Raw genomic sequence first — 21,704 nt, 5'->3', positions numbered from 1 at the left:
TACTGTAACATGAATATATACATATGTCCATTGATGTTTGATCTTTCTTTATAGGTAGTAATATTCTTGTTTAGAGATGTTATATTAACTTGAAGATACAAAAGAAGAAAGGAAACGCTTCCTTCCACATGTTATTATTACAATTGGATATAACCTTTTACTGTAAGACTAAAAATATAAATATATTACAATATTATATATATTTAAGTTTGAACCCCAATATTTATTGTCAAATATACAAGATTCGTTGAAAACTAGAAAGGTGGAGGGAAGAACTGCTGACCCATAAAAGAATATGAATTTTCGAGCAGGATCGCAATCCAAGTTGATCTGAAAAAAGCTAATATTAGACACGCATGTGTCATTATATTACAAATGAAACTTTTTGTAATTTATTTTTTGCATAACTCCATCTTATTCGCACTCCGACTAGAGTATCATTTGCTGCGCATGCAAATACCAAGGTTGTTCAATAATTTCCAAAATTTCGTTGTGTAATTGTTTATTTACCATAGTTCTCAATAACATTGTCCTTCTTCTATTAACACAAAAGCTGATTTTGATGTATTATTATAATTATTATCCGGATTGCAAACACTATTGCGAATAATCTTATTTACATTCGCCTTTAAAATTCGAAAATTGACTTCTCCATAATCGAGATTGCTGTATAGAAAAATTGGTAGTCGGTTACTTATAAGCCATACATTTTGATCTTTTTCTTTGTCTACTTTTAAATCGTTTGGAAATTGAATAAGATTTGAGTTTTCCAAATTATGAAATTTTCCCAAATGTGCTCGAGTGTATGGTTTCGATGTATCCCAGCATCCAATATCATCTTGATGAACTTGTGTAAAAAACATTATGCCATTCCTTGTAACTCCTGTTGTAGATGATTGAGAATTATATCCGCGGTCTCCAATTGGTATGAAGTACTTGGCGTACTCTTGAGTATTCGTTTGCCACACAGATTCGTTTAGCAAGAGATTAATAGGCACCATGAACTCCTAAATGAGAAAGTATTATAATCATAATTATTATTATTATATCAGTTGCTCGTAGAGTATAAGGGATTGCTACTTTGGTAAATACAAATGAAACAGAAGGAGGCCTTTTCGGACCCTACAAACTGCAGATAATTAGCCTACTTAAGAACAATTTAAATTATTAAGTACCAATTTAGTACAAATTTAGTAAGACTGATCAAGTGTTGAGCTGTAGGAGGGATTTTTAAAAGTAAGTTGGCGAGCCATTATTTAGACAATAAAGACAGTAAGAAGTGTTTTAATAATGGTTTATTTATAATACATCTTGTTCGACTCCGACTTATAAATACCGGCTAAAATCTTTAAAACTGAATAATTAATTTGTGTAGAAACGAACCGTGATGTAAGCTTCTGACTAAAATAATTATAACTTCTGCAAGAATTTAATGCACGCATTGAGATCCTTAGTTTCTTGTCTTATCTTTAGACTCACCTTGAAACTTGCCATTGGATGAAAATAAAGAACGCGTTCCATTATTTCCCTATTGTAATATATACTCATTCCAAAAACACCATCCAGCCATTGAAAATTTAATCCGTAAACATTAAAATCCGAAGCAACGGGATCCGGATAAAAGTTATAGTTGGTCACGCGCCAGCTTCGGTTTTTTGATAGGCTGTAAACAACAAGACCAAATCTCCATACATCCGATACGATAGCATGCGCATCATCGCAATCTTCTCCAATATCCACAACAATATTGGAGTGCAACGAATCTTGTTTCACATGAGAGGCTTCCAAATTGTATCGAACAATCAGTTCGTCACTTTTAAGATCATACACAACAATTTTTGGTGGGCAGATCTGATTTAAGTTTATTGTAGCATTGACAATTCCAGAGTCAATTAGCCAAATTCGATTACACCTATCAACAGCTGTTCGATAAACTGACATTAGTTTTGAGCAGTCAGGATTGTTTGGATTTCCATGAGCCTCCCAGTTCGGATACGGCTTTATTGCCGGGCTTGACTCTTTTGGAGGAAACGGCAGTGTACCTAAGCTGGCAGGCACACCATTCTTCCAACGGGGAGTTGTCACAAACAGGCGGTTATTATGGACATCAATGCCTAAAGGTAAATTATTTTTTGGTACAAAGTCTCTGTAAATATTAATATATTGTAATAATTAGTCAGTAACTTCAGCGCAGTACACTAGCACATTAAGCCATAATAATCCTTTAGTCCGATAGTCCTTATAGTAGAATAAGAGGGTATACTAAATTCGTTTCCGAACATATTCTATATAGCCATATATACTATATTCTTGATCAGGATCAATAGCCGAGTCGAACTGGCCATGTCCGCCGGTCTTTCCGTCTGTATAAACGTCAAGATCTCAGGAACTAAAAAAAATCTAGAAGGCTGAGGTTAAGCATATAGCGCAAGTTTGATGTCTCTTGTTACCACGCCCACTCTAACGCACAAGAACTACCCAGTACTGCCACGCCTACACTTTAGAAATTTTTTTTGACTCTTCTTCGTTCTATTGTTTGTCTTGCCAATTTCTATAGGTGTACTAAAAAAAACTTTGGCTACGCCCCTCCCAACACCTACTCACCGCCGGTCATGACCGCAATTATGAACAATTTTGAATTCATTTTTCTTATTTTATTCCCCAATATTTATCGCTATCACAGAAAAATAATAACTCAAAGAAGCTTGGTTCAAGCTGGAATAGTTGCCCATTTTTTGCAAATGTTTGCCCACCAACTAGTTTTTTGTTTTGCCCACGTCCAGTTTTTGAGATATGAATTTTCGAAAAAGTTCAAAAATTTTCGAAAATCAAAAATTTAATTTTTTCAATTTTTTTTTTTTTAATCGCAATAACATCATTTGCCCACGTTTGCCCACCCTTTAAAATTTTGAAAAAATGTATACTTCAGAAAATAGAAGACATTAAATTTTACCTCGGTCTACTGAGAGAATAAAGCGTTTGACCATCTATTAAAACGATTTTTCGATTGCCCACACTTAAAAAATATCCAATTCCGCTTGCTTCCACCCCTTTAAAATAAAAATGTTCACTAAAAAACGGTTGCCCATCCTTCAAAATTAGTTTTTTTCGTTTGCCCACCTCTTAAAACTAAAAAATTTCGATTGCCCATCCTTCAAAATTACTTTTTTTCGTTTGCCCATCCTTAAAAATTAGTTTTTTTCGTTTGCCCACTCTTAAAAATAAATTATTTCGTTTGCCCACCTCTTAAAACTAAAAAATTTCGATTGCCCATCCTTGAAAATTACTTTTTTTCGTTTGCCCATCCTTTAAAATTCGTTTTTAACGTTTGCCCATCGTTTAAACTTAGTTTTTTCGTTAGCCCACCTCTTTAAAATAAATATTTTCAGTTAAAAACGTTTGCCCACCCCTTAAAAACGGTTTTTTCGATTTTATACCTATAAAACCAAATTTGTACCTATGTATGTAATAACTGCAAGTTGCGCCAATTTACATATGTATCTTAGGATCGGCGGACAGAAGCACTTATATGATTATGATGAACATACATACGGAGATCGCGACCCGTTACATGTTTTTTTCTTTAATATTTATATAATGTTAATCATTCGCTTACAATTTATCAATTTTTCTTAATCAATTGATCAATTTCATGCAAGTTTTTATGAACACATATATATATAGTTTTTTGTATATATATATATTTATGTACATACATAAATGTGTTCATCATAATCATATATTAGTGCTTCTGTCCGCCGATCCTAAGATACATATGTGAAAATGAGCAAACGATTCTAGCTTTTAAATTTCAAAAATTCGTTTTTTCCGAACCCAGCTTCTTTGAGCTAAAAATATTGGATTTTCGCGTTAGCATTTTCCTTAGCTGAGTAACGGGATTCTGATAGTCGCGGATCTCGACTAGCATTGTCTCCATTAGGATATATTCATCAATATTAATGATATGGAAATGACCCACTGTATGTTTCGAAAAATAAGAAAATATTTATAGAACTTGTCTCCTATAGATTCCGCAGTTCTACTAGGTTAGTATCAAGGAATGCGACCATAGCACGCACTCATAAAAATCCATCATATGAGAGCAGTGTATAATGCGTCATTAAAACATAGTGTGTTTAATCTTTTCCAACATAAGTGGTTTTAGGTCACAGTGACTGACATTTTAGCCAATTTGTGGTCGTTCTATTAAAAAATTTGATATGAGGGATTGGACTGTATTAGTGTCGATATAGTCATGCTACCGAACGACATAAACATAGAGGTCACGGAACTTCTCGAAAGGTTTATCGGTCATCCGGATTGCGCCACCATTCTCGCATTACAATTACCTAGACAGTACACTACCAAACATATCATTTTACCTGTTACTCGTGGAGTAAATCGGTATGCTGGATTCGTTGAAAAGTGTGTAACAGGTTGAAGGAAGCCTCCCAGTCCATATAAATATATTTTTGATTCCTATTGATATCAGAAAAATTATGAAGACTTTCGTTCGGTGTTCCACTAGCTAAGAAACGGACTACTCGACTAAAGTATTCTCACTTGCTATACCCGTTACTCGGAGAGTAAAAATTTGTTGAAAAGTATGTAACCGGCAGAAAGAAACTTTACCCAATATCTATCGATATCCAGCAAAAATGATAAAATTTCGCCTTTGCATTCACACTAGCTAAGTAACGGGTATCTGATCTGACTATAGCATTCTCTCTTGTTTTTAAAGAAAAGTTAATATAAATAACAAACCAAAATTAATATGGAACAAAAAATTTCTGGAAAAAGTAAGTGTCTTCCCATTCTAATCAATTAAAAACGGAAATGGTATGTTTTAACAAAACTTCGCCCTATGCCAGTACTCATAATTGTTATGCAGATAGCTCTATGATATTAGTTTGCACAAAAAAGGACGGATAGACATAGCAATTTTGGCATTTTTAATGGTGGTGGTTTTTATTAGTCTTGTAAATTTGTATGCATTTGACAAAAAACTTTTTGCCACGCCCAATCTAACGCTCACAAGCCGCCCAAAACTGCCACGACCACAATTTTGAAAAAAGTTTTGATATTTTTTCATGTTTTTATTAGTGTTGTAATTTTCTATGGATTTTACTACTACTACAATTTGATATTAATGTTAATACATTTTTCAAATTATCGTTTGATTTTTAAGAAACTGTTATAAGCAAAGTGTTTTGTTACCCATTTAAAATAGATTGTTGGCGTTGCACAAAAGTTGAGTATAGGAAATCCAAATATTTCCATTCATAAACAATCTCCAGTTGACTTTCACTCTGTAAGTTTTGCGAAAACGAGTGCGGAGTATATTCATAGCCATCAAGTGTTTGGAAAACTGGTTGAACACTTAAGTTTCCATTTAAAGTCTTCAATAAAAAAATTAACTGTGTAATTATATTAAAGATAGTCCTTAACTGCATCATAACTGCATAAAAGTAAAATAATTCTCAAAAATTTACTCTATGGAATCAATCGACCAGATCGAGCAACGTTTAAAGACTGATTTTATGTATGTATAAAATCTCTTTTACAGGTTTATGCAGGTCAGAGCTTTTTTTAAGGTATGGAGTCAATGCTTAAGCTATGTTTTTGGCAAAAGCTTATTAAAGGTAGGTAGGTATGTATATATGTGTTGTCTTGATCTTCACCAGCCGAAATCGTTTGAATTTGTAACAATAAGCTCTCAGTATTAACAAAAATTTTAACATTCATCAATTTTTCTAAATGGTTTTTATTGGCCTAAGAAAATTTAGAAAAACAGCTATCATTTCAATTACAGTAAAAGTTTTTTCAAGATAAATCAAAGTTAAATTATTGATAATAAATAATTAATTACAAAATAAAGAGCTCAGTAGATTTGTTTAATTTTAATGTAAGTTAAAATATTTATATATGGAAAACAATTTTTGATGTTACTTTTTATAATTGGCGTTTGGTATTTTGATGGACCTCTTGTTTCATGACGGCATTTATATTGAGTCCACTAAATATTGGATTGTATTAACGTTTTACCAAATTGAATTCCACAATTAAATTAATCTCCTTCACTCCTGACCAGTCCGAGATATTCTAATAAGCTTTAAATAAATAAATCGATATTTTTATAAAGCGTGCTGAATGAATGTAAAGGTTGGCATCAGTTCCTTGCATGTTGATCGTCTCTTTTTTCACCTCGTCAAGAGTTGGTTTTGTTTGATGGATAATCAGGGTAAATATTAGGTATGTTGTTGATCTGGATTGCTGGCCAATTCTAAGCTCTTTGTTTCCTCTTTCCCTCTATCTGTGTAACAGGTATTCTTATAGTCAAGCGATTCGACAATTGGCTTTAAATTATGTATTAAAAAATATGAAATATAAATATATAATAAAAAATTCCAATTTTAAAACGACGGCCATAGTTAAGTAGGTAAGGTAGTTCGAGATATATACTTATGTATATTGATCATATCTTAAACGTTTTCTGCTACCTTAAGCTAGTTGCAATAAATCACATTGCTCCAATTCACAAAACCTAGGATTAGCAATTAAAAGTGTGTTTAATGACAAAATATAACAGCAGGTCGTCGTACAAAGATTTATTTTTATGTACGTACATACATGTAATATATAGCGTAGGCTTATATACATACATATGTACATACATATGAGAAACAACTTGCCATGGCGCCCCCACACGCGTTTCAGTCTTAAATCCTCTTCGTTCTAAAATTGTATATTTGTTCTTAAGTATACATATGTACATACCAAGCATATACAAACATGCATGTGTGCGCTGCTAGGTGACTGAGATAATTCCAGATAGCGTATGCACACGAGCGTTCTTTATTTTCTCGTTCATTGCCTGACCTGTTCATTTAAAGCTCCCTTCTTTTTATTAATTTTATATTTTGCTCGGATTAGATATCTGAACCCGATATGTTCTATAAACTATGTGCATTTATGTGTGTTTTGATAGTTGGAGGTCATGTCACCACCACAATAGCCACTGGTAAGTAATGTGTATACTTGCGTTTATGTCTATAGATTATTTATATACCTCAGTACAGAAGCCGCACATTGTATATTTTGGGCAAATCATTAAAATTGTATTAAATTAGTTATTAAGTTATTAAGTTATTAAGTTATTAAGTTATTAAGTTATTAAGTTATTAAGTTATTAAGTTATTAAGTTATTAAGTTATTAAGTTATTAAGTTATTATTTTTTTTTTATTTTATTAAGTTATTAAGTTATTAAGTTATTAAGTTATTAAGTTATTAAGTTATTAAGTTATTAAGTTATTAAGTTATTAAGTTATTAAGTTATTAAGTTATTAAGTTATTAAGTTATTAAGTTATTAAGTTATTAAGTTATTAAGTTATTAAGTTATTAAGTTATTAAGTTATTAAGTTATTAAGTTATTAAGTTATTAAGTTATTTTTTTTTTTTTTTTTTAAGTTATTAAGTTATTAAGTTATTAAGTTATTAAGTTATTAAGTTATTAAGTTATTAAGTTATTAAGTTATTAAGTTATTAAGTTATTAAGTTATTAAGTTATTAAGTTATTAAGTTATTAAGTTATTAAGTTATTAAGTTATTAAGTTATTTTTTTTTTTTTTTTTTAAGTTATTAAGTTATTAAGTTATTAAGTTATTAAGTTATTAAGTTATTAAGTTATTAAGTTATTAAGTTATTAAGTTATTAAGTTATTAAGTTATTAAGTTATTAAGTTATTAAGTTATTAAGTTATTAAGTTATTAAGTTATTAAGTTATTAAGTTATTAAGTTATTAAGTTATTAAGTTATTAAGTTATTAAGTTATTAAGTTATTAAGTTATTAAGTTATTAAGTTTATTAAGTTATTAAGTTATTAAGTTATTAAGTTATTAAGTTATTAAGTTATTAAGTTATTAAGTTATTAAGTTATTAAGTTATTAAGTTATTAAGTTATTAAGTTATTAAGTTATTAAGTTATTAAGTTATTAAGTTATTAAGTTATTAAGTTATTAAGTTATTAAGTTATTAAGTTATTAAGTTATTAAGTTATTAAGTTATTAAGTTATTAAGTTATTAAGTTATTAAGTTATTAAGTTATTAAGTTATTAAGTTATTAAGTTATTAAGTTATTAAGTTATTAAGTTATTAAGTTATTAAGTTATTAAGTTATTAAGTTATTAAGTTATTAAGTTATTAAGTTAGTTATTAAGTTATTAAGTTATTAAGTTTTAATTAAGTTATTAAGTTATTAAGTTATTAAGTTATTAAGTTATTAAGTTATTAAGTTATTAAGTTATTAAGTTATTAAGTTATTAAGTTTTTTATTAAGTTATTAAGTTATTAAGTTATTAAGTTATTAAGTTTTTATTAAGTTATTAAGTTATTAAGTTATTAAGTTATTAAGTTATTAAGTTATTAAGTTATTAAGTTATTAAGTTATTAAGTTATTAAGTTATTAAGTTATTAAGTTATTAATTTATTAAGTTATTAAGTTAAGTTAGTGAGTTAATAAGTTTTTAATGTATTAAGTTATTAAGTTATTAATGTTAGGCTTTAAGGTTATAACCATATTGAGGTATTTGCATTTCTAATATCAACTTGATAAATGATATTCAAAAAGTGACGAAAAAGAATGATAGAGCTTCGGAAAGACCGTCAAAGGGACATGACCATATGGACTCATGTGTTGATACTGATTAAGAATACATACATTTTGACTTTCACCAATATATACTTTAAATGGCTTAAAATATCCGATTATCAAGCCAAAGTAAAAGTTTTATTTTATTTTAAGACAGCATATCGGGTTATATCCGAAAATGCTGTATAAATGGACTTCGGCATGCTCGTACGACCGCCTCTTGCAAAAATATCGACATAGCCCCAACAATAATCCCGCAGCTTTGGCTTGGACTTTGTCACTCTACACTTGAAGTGTGCTGTTCTCGAGAACTGGACCATCAAGATTGCGAGCTAGGTCGACTGGCTGCTTTAGACGGTACTCGCTGTGACAGAGAAGGAAATGTAACATCTAGCTCCTACGCAACATGTTGTCGTTCTTGTCAAATCGGCTTAGCAGTTAAAGCGAGTAAAGCCAATTGCAAAGATCCATTATTTTCATTTCTTTTCTCAATTGAATCATACCGAGCGTGCTGTTACGGATCTGCTGATTTTAACGACAAGCCCGTTATCGAAAAAATCGATAAGGCTAATTCTATTAATGATGAAGGTGAATTGCCGTTTGTTTCTGAAGAGGATATGAATGTAACTATTGTTCTTACCGGAGATGGTAAGTAAATATTCTTTGTGGATCATTTAAAGTCATAATTAATTGTACTTATTGGTAGATGACATATGTGGAAAAATTGAAAACCTTTGCGCTCACATATGCGAAAACACTTTCGACGCATACCAATGTAAGTGCCACCCCGGGTTTATGTTAGATAATAACAACGTAACATGCTCTCCGATGAAAACCCAAATATGTCCCAGCGGGTACAATTTAGATAAACTGGATAACAAATGCATTGACATTGATGAATGCCGGGAAGATCTTCATGACTGCAAATCATCCCAATATTGCCATAATACGAATGGCGGATACCACTGCTTAAATGTGAAAGCAAAAGACTGTCCACCAGGATTTTATTATGAGCATGATTACGACGCATGTAAAGGTAATTTTAAAGTCTGTTTCAAATGCAGATTAAACTAGATAGTCACTCGACTATCAGTTTTACTATGCTAGGATGACTAATGGGATATTTCAAAATTTTGTCGACATATCCGTAGTAGAGAAATATTACAATTTATAAAATAAACACATTCCACCCACACATGTGGTGCCAATTTGGGCGGCTTTCGGACACGTCCGTGGCTAAAATTTAGCATATTTATTTAAAAGACTAACAATTAAACAACAAAAATTACAACCTTTCCTAAAAGTGTCGGGAGTGCCAGTTTTGGCGGTTTGTGGGCGTGAAATAAAGTTGCACACACCTTTTACATATTTTTCAATATGTCGTGTACCCTTTATCTCTGCGAGTACGGGTATAAGCTATGTATCGGGTCGGGTATCTGAAAGCTTAAAAAACCTATATGTAGCATTGTATTATTTTAGTTTTTGATAAGTCATAGTAATTATAAAGCTAACAGTCGGGTATCTAAAAATTAAAAATCCTATCTATATAGCATTCCTTTAATTTTATTATTGTAGCTTTTTTAATTTGAAGTGCGTTCTATTCACTTAGATGATTACAAATGCAAAGATCGTAAATGCGTTAAAGTTCAAACTTGCGATAAAGGGTTCAGTTTGCATAACGGTACCTGTTCCGATATTGACGAGTGCTCACATAAATCATTAAACAACTGTCATGGCATAAGTAATCAGGAATGTATTAACACAGTGGGAAGTTATTCCTGCAATTGCCTGCCTGGATTTAATTTGGATGCTACATTAAATAAGTGTGTTGGTAAGTACGTTTTTTCAGTAAAATAAGTATTGTTATTTATTTTGACTTCCATAGATATAAATGAATGTTCAATAAATAATCACAACTGCCTTCCAACTCAGAGATGTGATAACACGATCGGATCATACATATGCACGGTATATTAATCTGTTTACATGTTGCTTTTGTTACATCCTGTATTTTATATAGCGCCTACAAAGCTGCGGAACAGGCTATACCTTAAATGCAGAAACGGGGAATTGTGACGGTAAGACAAAATATATAAAAAAATATAATTTCTATATAAAAAAAACGTCAAAAGCCGCTAAAACAACAATTTTTTGTTAAGAACATAATATTTTTAATAATTCCTATCATTGGCTGAATAAAATTTAGGCATATTAAAGCTCCAAGTCTTTAAAATTACTTGGAAAGATTTCTGTTCTACAGGCAACAATTTAGGAGCCTTTTACCCCTCCAACGTAACGAGGGTATAGTCCTCATAATCCCAAAATCTTTACTTTGACTAATATTATTTTTACGGTTCAGTATCGAAACTACAACCTGCAAATGATGCGCAAAAAATTGAATATTGTTGATGTATCTTAATGAACTTGTATGCTTTTTAGTTTCTCCAACGTTTTAAATAAATTCACTTTGAATATAGAAATGTGGCAGGAATATATCATCTTCTTCTCCAATTTCTTCTTTATTCACTAAATTAGTATTTCTTAGATATTACTAGCTCTCCTTTTTTTAAAAAACTTTAGCTGTAAAAATGTTTTAAGTATCTACATGGGGCTAGAGACTTATGCTATATGTCGTTACAAAGACATTTTCAAATGTTATCTTTGTTTTTTTCAAGCGATTTTTGTTTTACCGCGATTAAAAAACTTGAATAATAGTGTGGCAAATGAGTAAATTTAAAAGTAATTTATAGTGTAATTATATACATTCAAGTACAAATTAAATTTTGTTGATATCAGAAAGTTTTGTTCGTTGCCTCGTCAAGCCGTTTTTGGTTTTGTTCTTACGTATACTGTTTTTCTTTACACTATATTTTAATTGATAATGCAATAAAGTTAGAATTCCTGTTGTTCCTGACACCAAATTTCTTTAAAGATGATGATGAATGCACGCTTAGAACACATAACTGTCCTTCAAACTATAATTGTCACAACACGAGGGGATCATTCCGATGTTATAGAAAAATCACAACAACGTTAACAACAAGAACGACATTAACTACAGTTCCGCCCTTATCTTTGGGGAACACACGAAGAGGTTTTACTATCCGATACCCATACCCATTAGCTGTACATCCGGAATATTCACAAAACAACGATTCTTTTTCTACAAATCGGCGTGTAGACTGCTCACCTGGATTTTATAGGAATACTCTTGGTGCATGCATAGGTAAGTGGTAAAAATAAATGTCGTTACCGTTACAATTACACAGTTGGTTGGTTCAGAAAACATCCACTAGCATACATAAAAATAAAGCTAAATAATCTTTACGTTAGCATACTGGAACGTCTGTGAGACGCTGCTTTTTATTGAGGTTACAAGAAAAATGTTTCCTAGCATATGAAAATGTTCTCTTAGAAATATGTAGCTTATACTTTTCCAGGAATATATTGAATAAGTTAAATAAGTTTATGCCAAATGTAACCTATGCTTTTCGAACAAAAACGATTATAAATGTTATTATCGATTTTAATTACCATTTTTTGGAAGATACAAATGAATGCATGGAACAAAATCCCTGCGGAAACCATGAACGATGCATTAACACAAATGGACATTTCCGCTGCGAAAGCCTGCTCCAGTGCTCGCCCGGCTACAAATCAACAGTGGACGGTAAATCTTGCATAGGTAGGTGGCCATTTTTAATTATCGTCGCGTTATTTATAAAAAATTCATAACATTCAAAAATGTGTTATATCATGAAAATTGTAATCGTTTAAAGGATCTAAATGTGTGGGCGTGGCAGTTGACAAATAGAAATTTACAAAACGAATAAGATTGTGAAAATATATCAAAATATTTTTCAAAAGTGTGAGCGAACTTATGAACTTATATAACTGAGACGCTACAGGAAAAGGCATTCTCCGCCAACAGCGTTTTCATCGTTAAAAACCAAACCAGCGGAAGCCACTCTTTAAGTTTGAGCTTGAACCAATAAAAAGCCTCTTATAAAACGAACAGCAAATTTATAAGCTCTAGAAAATCCGACTTCACCAAAGAATAAACAGTGTGAGGCCAAAGACACTAGAATAACAAGATGCGTAACGGCCATACAAATTTTTGGCACGCGATTTTTTGGCCGTGGCTCTAGAGGTGGCTCCAGGCTCTCTTGAGTTTTTGTTCGAGAGAGAAAGAGCGGAGAGCGCTACAGCAAACAGCTCTTTTCTACGCAGTGATAGCATACAACTGTATGTGTGCACACGTATGCTCATGTATTGTAAATTTGACAAAATATGCCCTTTACCTTAGAAGTTCGTTGACTTTAAATCTATATTATTTTTTATCAATTGGCACCATGCGAAAAATTCTTGTTTTGCATTGCCTCAACGTTATTATTATTTAAATAAAGCTTAGAAATAGTAATAGACGAATCTATGTACATCACAAAATAAATTTCGAAAATGACTTTATATTAGAATACTTGTCATTAGGGTATTCAGCTTGTGGCGTGAGAAAAATTAATAAGGCAATGATTGTTGAGTGCTTGTGTCCGCACTTCGTGCCTTTTGCAACGAACTGTTTTCATATTTTTATTTATTTTATTAATTTTTATTTTCTACTACGTATTATTATTTTTTATGAAATATTATTATGAAATATTATTATTTTTATTATTTATTAATAAAATTATTATTTTTATTATTTAATAATTAAATTATTATTTTTTTATGAAATTAAAAAATAATTATTATTTTTATGAAATATTTATTTCTCAATGTTATGTCTTCTTTTTGGAAAATTTATGTTTCAAATTACAGTAGTTATAATAATTTCCTTTGTATTTGCTTTAATTATTATTATAATAATTATTATAATAGTCAGGGAATTTTTATTTTATTTCATCATATTGCTACGAAATTGGCCACAACTCCAAATATGTAAATTCGTTTCTTCGATCAGAATTGATTTCGGCCCGAAAATCGTCTTCTAGCACAGCACGCACACATATACGCGTTCTCGTCTCTTGTTTTTACTCACGCAAGCAAGCAAATTCTATTTTTATATTTCTTACGCTCTCAACGTGAGCGAGCGGAAAGAGAGCAAATTTGGCCTTCACCAAAAAAGTGGCTGCATAGTGCCAAACGAATGTATGGCCGTTACGCATCTTGTTATTCTAGTGTCTTTGGTGAGGCCATATTAATGTATACCTACATGACACCATCGAAAAAAAATCCTGTCCTATACCCAGCAATACCAAAGTAACATTAGCAAGTGCGTTAAGCGAAAAACTGGTCAAAATTATTGGCTATCAGTACAGCAAGGAAGAAAAACTGAAGCCATGATGCAAGCTTTGCAACAGAGCATTGTGATGTTTATGCGGACCACTATCATGATATGCATCATATATGATATATAAGTATATGCTACTGAAACCAATCTGGACCTCAGAGCTATGGGGGAATGCTGGCAACACTGAGATCGTACAGCCAGGACAATTAAAGATTTTGAGAATCAGCAATTTAATAGGTTCGAAATGAAAACACCCAAAGAGTCTTGAACAGTCCTAAATGTTATCTCGAAACTCAAAGAAAAATACCACAGCATTGAACTTTCGACAAAAGCAAGAGCTAGATACCGGGTATCGATCTCACGCGTTATTTGCGTCGTGTAATGTAATTACTATTATTATTATTGTACGCTGTAATTAATAATTTGTAAAATTAAGCTACAGGATATCAGCAATAGCTGCAATACATTTTTTCTGCATATAAGTTCGAATTTAATTACTAATTCTAACATTATAATTTTTCAATTAAGTATTTCCGTAATTCTTAAGGTATTCAATATTAATATTATTGTTATTGTATTGTATGTAAACTATTTTTTAATAGACATTGATGAGTGCGATACTGGTGAACACAATTGTGGCGAAGGACAGATTTGCCGTAATCGAAACGGTGGCTTTGTGTGCTCCTGCCCGATAGGTCATGAGCTCAAACGACACATTAGTGGTGCTAGTACATGTGTTGACACGAACGAATGCGCGCTAGAACAACGTGTATGTCCATTGAACGCCCAATGCTTTAACACCATTGGGGCTTACTACTGCGAGTGCAAAGCTGGCTTTCAAAAGAAATCTGATGGTAATAATAGCACACAATGTTTTGATATCGATGAGTGTCAAGTGATTCCGGGACTTTGTCAACAAAAATGTCTCAACTTTTGGGGAGGATATCGATGCACTTGTAACTCTGGATACCAACTAGGACAGGACAACCGCACATGCAATGATATAAATGAATGCGAAGTACATAAGGATTACAAACTATGTATGGGGTCTGTATTTACCAACATTTTTATAATACATTTTTGGTATTACTATTTTAAAAACATAATATTTTACATTATTTAAGATTATGCATTAACACTCCTGGATCGTATCAATGTTCCTGTCCACGTGGATATATGTTGGCTGCAGATATGAATACGTGTCGTGATGTCGATGAATGCGCAACAGATTCCATTAATCAAGTTTGTACTGGCCGGGTAAGTATTTATTGTTATTTCATGTATAGAGAGAAAGCCAAATACATAAACAAATTTCTTACTAGAAAATTCAGTTAAAACAAGGAAGTTAGATTCGGCAAGCTAATTTTTTTGCAGTAACTAAATATTTAAAAACTGAGCGAATATATTTCTAATAAGATCACTTTATGATACATACACTATTATTTCTCTGGAAATAAAATATCATAGTTTCCAATGCTTTTGATAAAAAATATGTCTTAATCGGTATTAACTATTGTAACTCCCTTTGCAGAGGGTACTTTATTTTCAATTAAAAGTATGCAACTCAGTGATGAAATATATATATTCTTGGTCAATATCTACATCGCACTATGGTCCAGAATTCGTTTTTTTTGGCATAAAGTCAAAATTTTTATGTCAATATATCGTCCTTTAGCAATTATTTTCTAATAGAAAATTAATCATATAAATAAAAACCAAAAACAAAATTGACCGAAAGCTTCACTAAATCGTTTTAGGAGCTTTTAAAGGTGAAGTATTAAACAGCTGATTGAGAGAATGCAATTTCCGAAAAATTATTTGCTTACATTTGCATGTGGTATGATCGTTAATACGCATCCAAAAATTATAGTAAAATATGGAAAATAAATGCCAAGGTATGATGTTTTTAACTTAAGTAGGAAATATATGTATAGTTGTACTGTTTTTATGTTGTGTGACATCCAATTTATGTGTATTTTAACAGAAAATTCTAACGTGTCCCCTGTGTTTCGTGGAGTATAACTAATTTTCTGACAATTTCTGACAAAAGTTAAAAACGTCAGTTTGTACCTTTAACTATTGTCTTTCACGGTAAAGTAATATCTTTTGCCCATTTTTGCTCGTTTTCTTAAAAATTGGATTTTATATAGGCAAGTTCGAGTTCAGACATAGCGACCTCCATTTGGAGGCGTAACAATAGGCAAATAAGTTATGTTTCAGATTACGTTTATTCCGCAATCAACAACAATAATCAGGAATCAAAAAAGACAGAAGAGATTTACAAAAAAATAGTAAATTTTGAATTATTTATTAAAAAAAAACTGCCCGAGTGTAACAGATAACTAGACCGACTTTTTTCCAAACATACCAAGTGGATGGCGTCTAAGATAAGAATTCTTGTTAGTGATTTTGAAAACTCCAAGGCACCGAAGCAAATGGGACGCCGAAACTTGTCTTAACAAAATGCAGAAGAAAGATTAAAAAGGAAACTGAAAATGCGAGTGAAGCCCGGAATAAGCTTTACAAAAGGGACCGACTATCACATGCAAGGAAAAATAGTCGGATCAATAGGATGAGTAATATTTTCCACAGAGCGATTGATTACTCGGACCCACTATTATCAACAATTAGTTTAAAAGAGAGAGAAAAAATAGGAAAAACCACTTCCGAAGGCAGTAATAAGTCTTTTGAAAATACAGTCTAATTTTAAACCTGATCCATGAGACCAAATATTGGATTCACATTCTGATTCTCATTCGAGTTCAGATTCGGAAATTTATAATGTAGAACTAGAAGAAGAAGAGGGCGATTATTTTTAAAACAACAATATACACGACTTAAAAAAAAAAAAAAAAAAAAATATTTCGTTGACTCCTGAGTCATACCAGTAGTTAATATGGGAGGCAAGAGAGGGCGTGGTCGCACAGACTCCAAATTTTGTGCGCAAACTATTTGTGATTTAACAACAAAATGTACAAAAATTTTTAGACTTTATGCCAAAAAAATCGAATTCTGGACCACAGTGCATCGTCGGTATAGCCAGTCTGCCCATTTATACACAACCTAACGCTGTCTGCATAAAATTTCTCAAGGAGTCTTTTATTTATTCCAGGATCGGGTAACGCGCCATATACACGTTACTCGATTATACCCGTTACTCGTAGAGTAAAAGGTTCGCTCAAAAATATGTAACAGATGAAGGAACAGTTGGCGACCCGGTAAAGAGTAGGGTCACAGCCAATTCGATCTGGCCATGTCCGTCTGTATGAACGTCGAGATCTCGAGAACGAAATAAGCTAGAACGCAAATTATGAATAATTTGTTTACTGATATGTTTATACACAATTTTTACAAGAAAAAAAGTGTTTTTGGCTTTTCGAAGAGAGCTTGTATTATTTAATTAAACAGTATATATTTACACTATTTGTATTTTTATTTTTATGTAGAATGACATTTGCACCAATATCAGAGGAAGCTACAAGTGCACTACAGTAAATTGTCCACTTGGATACAGCATTGACCCAGAACAAAAAAAGTAAGTACTTTCACCTTTTATGTGTCACAAAAGAACAATTTTACGTATGTTTATAAAAAACTTTTTGAACTTAAAAAAGTTTAAGACCATACTTGATGAGGAATGTTGAGGTTTTCACTTGTTAATTTAGTATTTATCACCACAATATTTTTAAATGTTCGATATGGCACTCTGGCTGAGAACGACTTTAGCTGGCTGTTAGCATGCCGGTCTTCGATATCTAATAATCGCTGTAAGAGAACGTCGTGATTTCGCTGGGGATATAGTTATCGAATATAGAATATAGGGATAGTTATCGTGTTCACTTTTTATCCTATACATTTTTCTCAATAACAATCTCTATGCTTTCTTAAATCCGTGCTTAAAGATTCCTTTAAGAGTTGGCAAATTGGAAACAAAGCGTTGCAAATATGTTCACTACAGTGAATTAAGAATCTGTGTATTGCTGGTAACAAGCATGTAATAACACTGACATAGCTTTACACTTTATGTATCAGTTTCATGAACGTACTCGTGAAATGATTCTACGTTGACGTCAAAGCAGCGCCCACTAACACTTAACGGCCACTTTTATAACCCCATTATTTTTCTGACAAAATATTACTGGTATTTCCAAAACCGGGCTTTTGTGTATCTATTAAACCAGCCTCAGTTTTCGACGAGTATAAAGTTTCAGAATAACACAATTCACAATTCGCAGCTTTTAATTCATATCACATATTTTTGAAATTTATTTTTCATATTATTTACATAGATAACTATAACTATTTTAAAGCTATATTTAAATAATAAAAACGTGTGCACACATACAGTTGTCTGCTGCTATGACTGTATGCGTAAAAAAGAACTGTTCTCGGTAGCGCTATCCGCTCTCTCGCTCCTAAAAGAAAATTCGAGAGAGCCAGGACCCACCTCTAGAGCCACGCCGAAAAAATCGTGTGCCAAAAAATCGTATTGCGTTACGCGTCTTATTATTCTAGTGTCTTTGGTTGTACATTTGTTATTTTCGATTAGTTTCTTTTAAGTCTCCCCATTATATTCTTTGAATATGACTTTGGTCATAATATCATTTCTGTGAAATAATTTGTTGTTATTTAGGCCTGAAGAGTGTTATATAAGATTTTATATCGTTTTTTCTTGCAGCCGTTGCCGCCAGAATCTTAACTTTTGCGAAGGAGAAGAATGTTATACCCAACCGTCAGCTTTCACATATAATTTTATAACATTCGTTTCAAAGCTAATGATACCTCCAGAGGGTCGTACCATATTCACATTGAGAGGTCCACTTTGGTATGATAATATCGAATTTGATCTTAAAATTGTTCGCATACAAGCAAACACCAATATTCAAAGGGCAGCCGATGGGAGTTTTGAGTACGTATTTAAAAAAAATTTTAAGCTTAAATTTTACAATAAAGTGATTGAATTGTTAACAGCACTTTGCAAAACAACAACCAAGTTAACGTGATATTAAAGAAATCATTGGAGGGTCCCCAGGACATCGAGTTGGAGTTAAGTATGACAGTGTACACAAACGGAATGCCTCGTGGAAAAAGTGTGGCAAAATTATTTCTGTTTGTTTCCCAACATACATTTTAAAAACAATAATATTTCATTTGCTGCGAACTTGTATACCTCTAGATTCCCTACAAATCTATATAGTAGGCACAAATAAAAATTATGCAGAAGAAATACATATATACATACCTGTTCGGCTTATAAAATTTACATTTTTTAATCATTTTAAATAAATAAAGTCATCGTAAATAATAGCTCAAGTTCAAAATTGTTGAATCTGTCCGTCCTGACGAGGAACCACGATGTTTGAACTAGAATATAACATGTTTGTGATCAATTTATATATTAATATACATTTAAGTAAAAGTATGTTTATGTCCAAAAAACTCACGGAATCTGTACTGCTTGTGAGGACATGTCCGCAGAACAGTGCTTTCAGTGCTTTTTTGTTCTTAATGCTATGTGCCGGTTAAAAAAACCTACCACTACTACTACTTTGGCGGACGTGTTCGTGTTAGTAATATAAAAATAAAGTAAATTATAATAACATTTAATAAACATTTTAATACTAAAAACAAGAGAGAACGCTTTTTGCGAGTTCTTCGCCTATCATATACCCGGTATTTAAGACTACTACAAGGCTAATTGAAAATAAATCAAAAAATCTAAACATTTTTTAAACATGTGGGCGTGACAGCTTTTGGCGGATTGAGTGAACGTGGCAACGTTTCGACCATTTTTATAGCCATTAAAGGGTATACTAGATTAGTTAAAAAGTATGTAACAGGCAAAAACGCTTCCGACCTCACTAAGTATAAAGTGATCAGGATCAATAGCCGGTCGATCTAGCCATGTCCGTCTGTCCGTATGAAAATAAAAACTGGAAGTTTGAGTTCAGAATTCATATTCTAGAGAAGGAGACGCAGCGCAAGTTTGTTGACCCATGTTGCCACGCCCACAAACCGCACAAAACTGCCATACCCACACTTTTGAAAAAGTATGTTGATATTTTTTTATATTTTTTTTAGTCTAAAGCCGCCCAAAACTTTTTTGTCGCCCGTCAGCAACTTCCGAGTGGCTTAGGACCTCTGTCTCTCGACATATAACCAGTAGTAGCACTAACCTTTTTGTGGGCGTACTCTTGGTGCTCTCGGAACTCTCGCGCGTGTCGAGCGTATTTCAAGGTACTTTATCGAGTGCTGCGATTTCACTGTGGTACCCCACTCTTGGATGCGTGCTGCCTTCACCAGCTTCCTGCTTGAGATGAGGACAGCTTCCGTTTTTTGAGAGGCCAACTCCAGCCCGTCCACAGCTACCCGTGCTTCAACAGCCTGTATTTGCTGCTGCTTCAGCGGCGGACAACTCCTTTGCGACCACTGTCAGCGCCACGTCGGCAAAGCTCACGATATTGGTGCTTTCCATTGTTCATGGTGTTCCAGAGCAGCGGTCCCAGGACAAAGCCTTGTGGGACTCTGGCCGTGACCTCGAACTCTGGAGCCGAATGGCGATTCGAGGACGAGCACCCGATTGCTGAAGTAGCTGCCTACGGCCTGCAGCAAGTAATTTGGGACCTTAAAGGCCCTTAGTGACTCCAGCATCCTTGTCCAGTCAGCTACCACCAGGAAGTACTTCTTCCTACCACCCTTCCACCTGGAGCCTGCAATGGCTCTGTTAGTGGAGATCGCGTTCATCGTCGACAATCCTTTCCGGAAACCATATTGGAGAAAGTCTCCCCTGCAGCCTATTGGTTCGTCAAGCCTCGCCGCGATCACCTTATCGAAGACCTTGTCAATCGTGTTCTGCAGGCAGACGTTTCGACCATTGAACATAAAACTGCATGCCTTCCAATAGGCTTCTTAGAAGAAGACATTTAACGGGACAGTTTGTTTGCTGAATTAAATGTGGCTGGCAGGTAAAAATATGCATTAATTAATATTAAGGGTACAATTGTTACCGACTGAGACTATGCTGTCATATAAATTTTATCCATATTGTTTGTGATACCGACGAAACTTTACATTATCCAATTTAGTTTTCAAATGCATTTAATTTTGCTCTATGTGTCATAATTCGGAAACAAAACCATCCAATTTGTTTGTGCTAGCAGAAGAAGTACTAACTAAATATTTATCTAAAAGGTACACATTATTTTAGCGTTCCAGGATGATAGGTCTTGCATGATAATCCACACGATTGGCCTGAATTAAAACATATTTTGCTGCAGGGTATGTATCATAGTTTTAACACTGCGTTGATGTTGCGTCGATGATGAAGGATTCGGCGTCAAATTAGTTTGGGCAGCTTGTAGAGTTGGTGCCTTAGAGATAGGTTCTGTTAACCTCGAATTAGGAAGGTGGTCGAAGGGCCCAATAAGGCCCTCTTTGCCGGTGATAAAAGAACTTCTGTAGTTTTTAGAGAATATGTGTATTCTGTGTGCGTTATGTGGGCGTTAAGCAGTCTCTATTATATGCCTTGAGGTCACCGCCACAGATTCCGCACTTTTTCTACCCGTTACTTATAAAGTAAAAGGGTAAACTAGATTTGTTGAAAAGTATGTAATTCGAATATTAGCTCCGTTCCGCTGACGAAATTCGACTGACTGGTCAGCGTTTCGGCGACTCGTAACTTGTAAGCTCAGCGGCTGCGTCTTTGTGTCTAGAATCTGTATGCCTAATCTCAATCTGCTTTTATAGTTCCTGATAGTTCATATATAGT

The 21,704-nt window shown here is 32.9% G+C and overlaps 2 protein-coding genes across 7 annotated transcripts; one reads left to right on the top strand and one right to left on the bottom strand.

Annotated features, from left to right (window-relative positions):
* Nucleotides 1-485: 485 nt before the first annotated feature.
* Nucleotides 486-21,650, bottom strand: LOC117146302 (protein yellow). Of its 3 annotated transcripts, XM_033312340.1 has the most exons (4): nucleotides 20,113-21,650; nucleotides 19,179-19,300; nucleotides 1,480-2,146; nucleotides 486-1,007 (listed from the first exon to the last, which is right to left on the bottom strand). In XM_033312340.1, the coding sequence occupies exons 2-4, from the start codon at nucleotides 19,211-19,213 to the stop codon at nucleotides 519-521; spliced, it is 1,191 nt and encodes a 396-aa protein (XP_033168231.1). In that variant the 5' UTR covers nucleotides 19,214-19,300; nucleotides 20,113-21,650; the 3' UTR covers nucleotides 486-518. The 3 variants fall into 3 exon arrangements, with proteins under 3 accessions (XP_033168231.1, XP_033168230.1, XP_033168229.1); XM_033312339.1 differs by lacking the exon at nucleotides 20,113-21,650 and having other exon boundaries at nucleotides 19,179-19,560; XM_033312338.1 differs by lacking the exons at nucleotides 19,179-19,300; nucleotides 20,113-21,650 and adding an exon at nucleotides 5,218-5,533.
* Nucleotides 6,825-19,169, top strand: LOC117146301 (fibulin-1). 4 transcript variants are annotated; one of them, XM_033312333.1, is made up of 13 exons: nucleotides 6,827-7,021; nucleotides 8,803-9,297; nucleotides 9,356-9,685; nucleotides 10,259-10,480; nucleotides 10,535-10,617; nucleotides 10,670-10,727; nucleotides 11,582-11,875; nucleotides 12,197-12,334; nucleotides 14,539-14,983; nucleotides 15,061-15,193; nucleotides 17,383-17,471; nucleotides 18,615-18,845; nucleotides 18,908-19,169. In XM_033312333.1, the coding sequence occupies exons 1-13, from the start codon at nucleotides 6,949-6,951 to the stop codon at nucleotides 19,068-19,070; spliced, it is 2,754 nt and encodes a 917-aa protein (XP_033168224.1). In that variant the 5' UTR covers nucleotides 6,827-6,948; the 3' UTR covers nucleotides 19,071-19,169. The 4 variants fall into 4 exon arrangements, with proteins under 4 accessions (XP_033168226.1, XP_033168224.1, XP_033168225.1 ...); XM_033312334.1 differs by having other exon boundaries at nucleotides 6,957-7,021; nucleotides 8,807-9,297; XM_033312337.1 differs by lacking the exon at nucleotides 6,827-7,021 and having other exon boundaries at nucleotides 9,205-9,297; nucleotides 9,356-9,424; nucleotides 9,501-9,685.
* Nucleotides 21,651-21,704: the final 54 nt, after the last annotated feature.

The sequence above is a fragment of the Drosophila mauritiana genome, chromosome 4 (genome assembly GCF_004382145.1).
Source record: "Drosophila mauritiana strain mau12 chromosome 4, ASM438214v1, whole genome shotgun sequence".
Classification (NCBI taxonomy): domain Eukaryota; kingdom Metazoa; phylum Arthropoda; class Insecta; order Diptera; family Drosophilidae; genus Drosophila; species Drosophila mauritiana.
This window is presented reverse-complemented; position numbering and strand designations above follow the sequence as displayed.